Source organism: Salmo salar, chromosome ssa17 (assembly GCF_905237065.1).
Source record: "Salmo salar chromosome ssa17, Ssal_v3.1, whole genome shotgun sequence".
NCBI classification, from domain to species: domain Eukaryota; kingdom Metazoa; phylum Chordata; class Actinopteri; order Salmoniformes; family Salmonidae; genus Salmo; species Salmo salar.
This window is the reverse complement of record NC_059458.1, coordinates 15,233,295-15,243,514: the sequence shown is the minus strand read 5'-3', so window position 1 is coordinate 15,243,514 and position 10,220 is coordinate 15,233,295. Positions and strand designations below refer to the sequence as shown.

Here is a 10,220-nt window from a genome sequence, read left to right as displayed (position 1 = left end):
ACGTCTCAAATCCCATTGGAAATGCGGAAGAAATTGGAGGTGACAAATGCAATAGCCTATAGCTACCACAAGAGGACAGCATGTGTCCACAGTCAATCTCCAGGTCAGTAAGGATAGTGAGAGGCAATTAAATACATTCATGAAATTCTGCATAACAGAATGAGTAAGTTGTGGAAAATAGTATGTTTATTCTGCCGATAAGCACTATCAAAATACACGTCTTGGATTTCATTTTGTGAATAACCTATGGAACTTATTGAATTTAACAGAACCATACAAGTGATACATTTTTTTTCTTGTAAGTCAGAGAATATAAAATAGCTCTTACAATTTCACATGTACCGTTGAGTCACCATGACAACAGGATAGTTTGATTGTATAAAATGTACTAATTTTATTGAACAATGTCATATTTAAATTATACCTACATAACAGTGTAACTTCAACACAAACACAACATGAACCATCCTCGACTGGGTTTGGTGCTAGTAACAATATGGGGCTTGATAGTACATTTCTACAATTTTTGACAATATATTTTCACAATCTTTGGCACACATTTGATCTTTGAAAGACTCTGACCAGGTAAAGTCTAAACATTATAGTGCATTCAGACACATAAAAACAATGCAACAATAGTCTAAGGCAAAAAATAGAAAGGTCTATTTTCTTAACACACCTCCGAGTAGTAAGAAGTGATTACACAGCAGAAGCAGGCATGACACCCCCAAACAACCGATGACATTGCTGTGAGGTGCAACATTTTGGCTCTGACTGACCTTAGCGTCAGGGCAGGCAAATCAGACAGCTGAGCCAGATTCAGCCGCGAGCAGGGCAGACAGAGCTGAGGCATCTAACAGCACTACAAGTAGTGTCGGATGCCCAGGCTTTGCTCACGTTGAAGTGAAAGCCTGACAGTACAAATGTTGTATTTATTTTTTTAAACATGATAGCATTGGAGGCCCAGTATCTGACTGGCTAAGAAACAAATAGGAAGACAATGAATGTCTGGTTTTCAATTTAGTTAAAGGGAGTAGTGGCAGCAAATTTAAAGCAGCACTATAATAGTCATCTCCAAAATGCATCACTCTACATGTGCCGGAGGCTTAGTGAGCAATAGAACCATAGTTCATTTCTCTTGATAAATATACCATAGTAAATGGTAGTGCTATAGATGACATGTCATCCAAACAAGTAGCATGTTCACTAGTAAAACAAAGGCCATTGAAATCCCTATATTGCTTGATGCATAAGGCTACCGTTGGTGATATTACATCCCTTAATATGACAGTCAGTACTTCTCTCCCATCTCTACTTGCCTGTGTGTGTGTCTTCCATGCTTCCTTCATTCAATCCTGCATGTAAGACTAAACCAAACATCTCTCTCAAACATTACTGATGTCCTCCTGTGATGGCCCGTTACACTCGTCTTCAGGCAGTGTGAACCGTATGGCTCGGCTCTTCTCCCAACCCCTCCTGATACGACTCAGCCGGAGAGCCACGCACGGCAGGGACAGAGCCAGCCTCCCCAGCAGCACAGCCAGCGGCAGGACCAGCACCAGCAGGAAGGTGGGAGGGAGGTAGAAGCGATACTGCTCCAGGTCCAAGCCCCGGTCCCAGCCGTAGGTCAGCGTGTGGAGGGTGGCCATCAACAGGGCCATGTAGCCCAGTCTGGACTGAAGGGGAGAGAGACAGAGGACCATGATAATTAACTTATTGGAATTTAACTGAATCTGGGTGATAGCCGGCTTCAGATGTACTCACTATAAGTTAATTTGGTTTGAAATCCAGCTTTTTTTATTCAATACAATGTCAGGTTGTGAGATCTGGTGGTGAGGGCCCATTTTACATTAAAAAAATACACTTAAACTCCTGAACTTCTTATCAACACCCCAATACTCCATACATACCCAATCAAACCCCTTTATGAAAGACTACATGCAAATGAAGTTGGTCTACCCAGATGTACAGAACACCTGGGAGCTGATTGTTGACCTTTGAACCTTCTACATAACCTTTTAATAACTCAACATCTTAGTGAGGTGAAAGGAAGTGGTGATTTGAGTGGTATATTATATGTGCAGCATATTAGCTCATCGTGGAAGCACGAGTGTAGTAAAGAGGCCCAAGGGAACAGTATGACCTACAAGCTCAACATTTGTCCTTAATGAGCCCCTGTAGTCAGCGCGTGTGTGTTTGTCTGTGTCCGTGTGTGTGTGTGTGTTACCTCTAATTATTAGCACAGTGCAGGGCACTACAGAGAGCAGCTGAATTATAATTACCCTTGACAGGTGGGAAGGTTCAGTCGTGACTCACCCATTTTATCCTCATCCCTAAATATACACAGAACAAAAATATAAAACGCAACATGTAAAGTGTTGGTCCTGAGCTGAAATAAAAAAATCCATACACAAAAAAACTGTATTTCTCTCAAATGTTGTGCACAAATTTGTTTACATCCCTGTTAGTGAGCATTTCTCCTTTGCCAAGACAATCCATCCACCTGACAGGTATGGAAAATCAAGAAGCTGATTAAACAGCATGATCATCACACAGGTTCACCTTGTGCTGGGAACAATAAAAGGCCACTTTAAAACGTGCAGGTTTGTCACACAACACAGAGAGGTGCTGAGGAGTGTACATGTCTGTAATAAAGCCCTTTTGTGGAGAAAGATTCATTCTGATTGGCTGGGCCTGGCTCCCCAGTGGGTGGGCCTGGCTGCTAAGTGGGTGGGCCTATGCCCTCAAAGGCCCAGACTGCACCGCTGCCCAGTCAAATGAAATCCATAGATTAGGGCCTAATGAATTTATTTCAATTGACTGATTTCCTTATAAGAACTAACTCTGTAAAATCTTTTGAAATTGTTGCGTTTATATTTTTGTTCAGTATACATGTTTATTACTTAAAATACTAAAATGTATAATTACTGGTAAAATGAGATACAAGGCTCTGTTAAGAGTCAGTTCGAGTTAACAGTTCCTAATACCAGCCTAACTCACTTAAAGCAATGTCCGTCTGTCGTCCGCACTACGAATCAGCCGGACTGAACTCGCTACACTATGTAGCGAGTTCTGGCTGCAAGCTTAAGGGACTGCAGGACTGTAATCTTGATGGAGAATAATGCTCAAATGTTTTACTGCGGCTCCAGGCTGTAGGCAGACAGGCCAAGCAGAACCCAGGCCTTTTATCACAGGGACTAGCAGCATGTGACTAATCTGGCGCCGACTGGATCAGCTTAGCATACATATGAAGGGAAAGTTCTAAACGCTCCAAAGAAGGACAAATCCCTGGGAAATGGAACCATCCCCCTTTATGAATTCCGCGGCATGCGAGGAGAAGAGTTGACACACACACAGCTCAGAGGTTGTCTTTCTACAGTAGGCTACAATGTTAATGTGTTTTGCCAGTCTTTGACTGCTTCATTGAACTACTGCTCATGTACACAGAAAAAGTGTCTGTGCAAATGTGCTGACCTGTACGAAGCTGAACTCCCTCCAGTTGAGCGAGTTGCCCACGGTGGGCAGTGAGGAGATAGCCAGCAGAGAGAGCAGGCCCAGGGCCAGGATGCCTATAGACAGATAGAGCTCCATCCTCCACACCTCCTCCTCTACCCACGAGTCCTCCTGGCCTACCTTCACCTGCACAGTAAACACACATTGTTGCTTACTGTGATGTCAGGTGGTTACACTATTAATGGCTTATTCAATGTTTTACCATATTGAAAACGTTCTAAATGCTGATGAGTTGTAATGTTAATGCTTTAGACCTATACATTTATAATTCAATACTAATTCATTAATAGTATGTAGGCTAAACTATTTATAAATAGTTGACTGATGCTTTTCTCACCTGTTTGAAGGCAGCGTTGAGCAGATTGTAGCGAGCAGACCTGCGCATGGGCAAACACAGGCTATAGACGGCGTGCAGCGCTGCGCAGAGAAAAGCACAGAGGCCAAACTGCTTCCGCTGCTGCAGCCAGCGATCCAACCAGTTGGGGAAACGCCTGTACTTGGTGCCCCACGACAGCTGCAGGAAGGCAGCCACGAGACCGGGCAGGTAGACCAGAGCCAGGGTCACCAAGGCCACAGAGGGGAGTGTCACGTTTACCACCTCCACCGGAATTTTGTAGAATGTGCTCTTCCCCGCCATGGCATATGGGTGGACGACGTCACGAAGGAAGTTGTAGGCGTAGAAGAGGAGGAAGAGGCCGAGGGTGGAGAGACATGGGACGCGCCACAAGGGGAAGAGGTACAGGGGGGTGTTCTCTATCTCCTGGGCAGAGGAGAGGCGGCCCATGTCAACAGGGATGAAGCCAAGATTGCGGCAGATCTGGAGTACAGCGCTCTTGGCCCTACTGCTGTCACTGCAAATCGGCACCTGGATAGTAAAGAGGCGAGTGTCACAGAAGAGTGTCAGGGAAGGGAATCTTCACCAAGGAGAACCCAACTGAAGAGACACGATACTTTACCAATAGCCTACATCACATAGTTTAGCTACATTAACACCGTATGACCAACACCTGTGATAATATGGTTGCAACTCAAGAATGTGTGAAACATGTAACATTACATAAAACTGCGGACATTGTCCGGTTTAGAGCAAAAAACGATAAAACAGTAGGGCTAGGCGATATGGCCAAAATATTCTATCACAGTATTTTTAAAAAATTTGACGGTATGACGGTATTTTTAGTTTTTGAATAATAAACGTTCTACATTTGCTTTATGAGTAGTGAGTGATCCTAGTGTGGCAACATGCATTCTAAGTGACTTCTGATTGTTTTATACTGTTCAAGTCAACTTCAACCAAAACACATTTCAGCATTTATCATTTCTGCATTTCCTGCACTCAATTACAGTGGTGGAAAAAGTACCCAATTGTCATACTTGAGTAAAAGTAAAGATACGTTAATAGAAAATAGCTCAAGTAAAAGTGAAAGTCACCCTGTGAAATACTACTTGAGTAAAAGTCTAAAAGTATTTGGTTTTAAATATTTAAGTATCAAAGTAAATGTAATTGATAAAAATGTACTTACTGTTGAAGTCGGAAGTTTACATACACTTAGGTTTGAGTCATTAAAACTCGTTTTTCAACCACTCCACACATTTCTTGTTAAAAAACTATAGCTTTGGCAAGTCGGTTAGGACATCTACTTTGCGCATGACACAAGTCATTTTTCCAACAATTGTTTACAGACAGATTATTTCACTTATAATTCACTGTATCACAATTTTACTGGGTCAGAAGTTTACATACACTAAATTGACTGTGCCTTTAAACAGCTTGGAAAATTCCAGAAAATGATCATGGCTTTAGAAGCTTCTGATAGGCTAATTGACATCATTTGAGTCAATTGGAGGTGTACAGGTGGATGTATTTCAAGGCCTACCATCACACTCTGCGCCTCTTTGCTTGACATCATGGGAAAATCAAAATAAATCATCCAAGACATCAGAAAAACAATTGTAGACCTCCACAAGTCTGGTTCATCCTTGGGAGAAATTTCCAAATGCCTTAAGGTACCCTCTTCACCTGTACAAACAATAGTCTGGTCTGATGAAATAAAAATATAACTGTTTGGCCATAATGACCATTGTTATGTTCGGAGGAAAAAGGGGGAGGCTTGCAAGCCGAAGAACACCATCCAAACCGTGAAGCACGGGGGTGGCAGCATCATGTTGTGGGGGTACTTTGCTGCTTGAGGGTCTGGTACACTTCACAAAAATGGCATCATGAGGCAGGAAAATTACGTGGATATATTGAAGCAACATCAAGACATCAGTCAGGAAATTAAAACTTGGTCACAAATGGGTCTTCCAAATGGACAATGACCCCAAGCATACTTCCAAAGTTGTGGCAAAATGGCTTAAGGACAACAAAGTCAAGGTATTGGAGTGGCCATCACAAAGCCCTGACCTCAATCCTATAGAAAACTTGTGGGCAGAACTGAAAAATCGTGTGCGAGCAAGGAAACCTACAAACCTGACTCAGTTACACCAGCTCTGTCAGGAGGAATGGGCCAAATTTCACCCAATTTATTGTGGGAAGCTTGTGGAAGGTTACCCGAAACGTTTGACCCAAGTTAAACAATTTAAAGGCAATGCTACCAAATAATAGAGTGTATGTAAACTTCTGACCCACTGGGAATGTGATGAAATAAATAAAAGCTGAAATAAATAATTCTCTATTATTCTGACATTTCACCTTAAAATAAAGTGGTGATCTAACTGACCTAAGACAGGTAACTTTTACTCGGATTAAATGTCAGGAATTGTGAAAAACTGAGTTGAAATGTATTTGGCTAAGGTGTATGTAAACTTCTGACTCCAACTGTATGTATCAAAAGTATAAATAATTTCAAATTCCTTATATTAAGCAAACCAGATGGCACCATTTCTTTTAAATATTTTTTTAATTTTATTTACAGATAGCCAGGGGCACACTCCAAGAGACCTAATTTACCAACAAAGCATTTGTTTAGTGAGTCCTCCAGATCAGAGGCAGTAGATGACTCTTGACAAGTGTGTGAATTGGACCATTTTCCTGTCCTGCTAAGCATTCAAAATGTAACAAGTACTTTTGGGTGTCAGGGAAAATGTATGGAGCAAAAAGTAAAGTATTTTCTTTAGGAATGTATCTAACTAAAAGTTGTCAAAAATAAAAGTACATATACCAACAACAACAAAACAACACTTAAGAATTATTTTTACACCATTTCTCAATTGAGAATGTCCACACCGCCATGTAGGGCTGCATGATATGGGCAAATCATCTTGGGACTTATTTTTATCCAAAGCAAATTAGAGCAAAACTGTTGGAATCATGGCAATAGAATGACTATTCTAATTCTATAGTTAGAATATAATAGTGGGCACTTGAATACAGTGTTGTTTGAGGTGACAACGAATTAAAATGCCAGGGAGGAGTTATTGTGACAGGGTAGGAACAAAAGTGTTAAGCGTTTCCTAGGGGACCCTATAAGCTTTGGCTACGTTGCATGTTCTCTCTTAAGCTACTTCATGTAGCTAACATATTCTTGCTTTGCATATTCCTCTTTGATTTAGAAGATACTATTGCACAAACAACATGCTGGTGTTGGTCTACACCATCACTGGTATTATCGGGCTGTATTAGCTAACTACGTTTGCTCTTACTCAGTACATGTATTAGCGGCTAACAATTAGCGTCTCACAAGATTCAGGGCAACTTCCTAAGAAGACAAACTAGCTGTTTGCTGATGTAAGAAACAAACTAATAGTGTCATGATATTACACTAGTGGATTTATATTAAGAAACAAAGTGAAAACAGCATTGTAGTCATCAACATTGTTGCATGTGCTGCATTTGACCATGCAGACTGAACGCAAGTGTCTCGTGGTTGACGAACATCAAATGCGCGTATTGCGTGGCTAGCGCTGTGTGGAAAGTGGCATGGAGAGAGATGGCTCAAGTAGCATAGTAAACTAATCAAAATTAACATTACACATGGCGGATCACATTTAACAAACCAAACATTCAAATACCGGTATAGAAGGTAAAGTAAAAACCCAAACCGGTCCCTGCATCAATACCGGTATATCAAAATGTCATTCAGAGTAGTAATGTCTGTCTGTCTTCTCTGGCACTGTTGTGTGTGCAGAGGACCTAGGCTTTACCTGTCTGCTGCCGTCCCTTGGCCCCTTCTGCAGGCTCCAGGCCGAGATCACATTGAAGCCCTTCACCACACTGCTCTCTGGGAAAATATTGGCCAGCTGCTCCGCTTTTGACTGCTTATCACTGTCGATCTTAGTACCAGAACTAACATCCACCAGAGTCTTCCCCATTAGCGGCTCCTTCAGCCCAGCTAGGGTGGAGTAGTGCTCGGGGAAGAGGGCCACGAATACCAGGTCGGCCTGGGTGGCAGCCTGGTGCTGGGTGGTCACTTCAACCTCCCCGGGAAAGAGGGAGGCACAGCGCTTGGGGTTGCGGCTGCCCACCACCACCCGGTACCCGGAGGCTACCAGCCTGGTGGCTAAGGAGCGGGAGAAGTCACCTGTGCCCAGGATGCCAACCAAGGGGGTACCTGGATCGGAAATTGAGGTTTTGAGGTGTCTGGGGCTGGCACCACCAAGTATAAGAGGTTTCTCCATCTCCTCCTGGGGCATCCTGTTCTGAAAAAAACCGAAAAGTCGCTAACATTGTAAAGTGTCTATCAATAGACAATTATGTCTGTACAGCATTCAATGTAAAGAAGATTTTGTTATTGACACTGATGTACTACTTGATTCAACTTGCTAGCGAACCTACTACATGTTACTAAAGTTACTAGCTAGACATCCTTCATTTGCGCACACCTCTTGTAGGTGTACTGGCTTTAATACTTAGACATTGAGGTATTGAAGCCAGGGCTGCGCATATTGATACTCTGGCTAGCTAACGTTACTCATACTCAAAGGAGAGTTAACGTTAGCTAGCTAACAGTTAGCTAGCTGAGCAGGCTACCCACCTGTCCTTGCTTGCTTGAACGCCTAGCTAACTTTTTGCCCGAAAATACAGAACATGGAAGTACCAACTCTTTTCGACAAAATTGCCCAACTTCTTAAAAATGTCTTATGTATACTTTAACTAACCAACTACACCAAAACACTAGAAACAAATTAATTTTTGAATTCATGTTGTTTGGCTCACCTCCTTTCTTGACGTCTGTGTATTTTTGTCTTGTGCTCATAACTTCCGTCCCCGCCTCCTCTGTGTGAAGAAGATACGTTCTTCCCCAAACTGACATGAGAGTTGGCCTACAGTAGGCTAGGACTGGCCATTAAGTTAACAGTAGCTACAGTATACATTATTCCTATCAAGAAGACAGTAGTCAACCCATAATTAACATGGTTCGAAAAGCTCTGACTCGTATGTAAATGGATTGCAGTGTCTATGGGTATTTATGATTTTTCTTTCAAGATGTTCTCTGTGGTGCGTTCATTTTACATTGGATGTTTGGCTTGCTGTATCACACGTTTATTTTCCGTGGGGATCTTAAACGCTGTTGTTAAAAGTCAGCCCTGGGATTTACTGTAAATTAAAAACATTGGCCCACTAAAAGTAAACTTCGCCAGCAGTAGAAGGTTAAATGTTTCTTTCAGGCTTACATGGGTTCATCTGTCTCTCTCTCTACTCACATAACCTACATTTGTCCATTTTCTATCCATTTGTAAATGATGGTTATTGATGATAATTGATGAACACATTTGACCTATGACTATGACCTATGATGGAGATATTGTAATCTAATTTTGGAAAGTCATGTGACATTAATTTTACAATATGTTTTGACATGAGTAGGCTACATCTAAATGTCATGTGACTCCATTGCCATGCCACTCCTATGAAATGATAAGCAATCTAGTGAGAGTGAGATATGACAAGGTTTTGTCTCTATCCAGATTTAGGAGATTCAAGGCTACTTGATTAAAGGCTACAGTACAAAGGCCTACATAATGTAAGTAGACTAAAGGCAATTAACCAACGACTGTAGCGGTCCGCTCCATTTCATAAGATGGTTATGAAGACATTTCTGTCAGCCATCGCCATATATTGCTGCAGCATTTAAGGCCACTTTAAACTCTGACTTTACACTCCGAGATCCGTTATGGCATCAGTGTTCGTGGTTAACTTTCATCTCAGCCGACAGCTCTATCTGGGCTCATGTTGGATGCCAGGCATGTCCGAACCATTTCCCCGCCTGACTTGCTCCCAAGCCCTGGCTGCTCTGCCGCATTACTGTAACCTTCCCGGCTCCATCGGTCAAGATGAGCACGTAAAGCTGGGATTTCTGTGGAAAGCCTCAGCCTTGATCACAGAATCACACAAATATATGACCATCGGCAGCCTTTGACTCATCCGACTGATTCAGAGTGTAATATCACACTAATCCATCTTGTAATCTATAAATCACAGAGCATTTAATGTGATTTATTGGAAATAAATGACTGTCTTTGATACAGGACCAATGTTTTTTCATGAAGATTGTATACATATTTCATATACATTAGCCTATGTTTCAGTCTATTTTAACATGTAAGATTTCCCTTCATGCCAACAACTGTAAGAATGCATTTACCTACCAGCAGCAGAGAAACATTGCCACATTCAGTATACTTACAGTGAGGGGATAAATAATTTATCTTCTACAACATGTTGTAAGTTTATAATGTAAAGACTTGATTTGTAACAGAACAAGGGA

General features: G+C 41.8%; 1 protein-coding gene across 5 annotated transcripts; it reads right to left on the bottom strand.

The window, feature by feature from the left end:
• Positions 1–369: 369 nt before the first annotated feature.
• LOC106575265 (metalloreductase STEAP3) lies at positions 370–8,776 on the bottom strand. Of its 5 annotated transcripts, XM_014151684.2 has the most exons (6): positions 8,669–8,776; positions 7,657–8,151; positions 3,851–4,378; positions 3,475–3,639; positions 2,283–2,333; positions 1,393–1,676 (listed from the first exon to the last, which is right to left on the bottom strand). In XM_014151684.2, the coding sequence occupies exons 2-5, from the start codon at positions 8,143–8,145 to the stop codon at positions 2,328–2,330; spliced, it is 1,188 nt and encodes a 395-aa protein (XP_014007159.2). In that variant the 5' UTR covers positions 8,146–8,151; positions 8,669–8,776; the 3' UTR covers positions 1,393–1,676; positions 2,283–2,327. The 5 variants fall into 5 exon arrangements, with proteins under 5 accessions (XP_014007156.2, XP_014007157.2, XP_014007158.2 ...); XM_014151681.2 differs by lacking the exon at positions 2,283–2,333 and having other exon boundaries at positions 370–1,676; XM_014151682.2 differs by lacking the exon at positions 2,283–2,333 and having other exon boundaries at positions 370–1,676; positions 7,657–8,146; positions 8,669–8,773.
• Between the last annotated feature and the right edge of the window lie 1,444 nt (positions 8,777–10,220).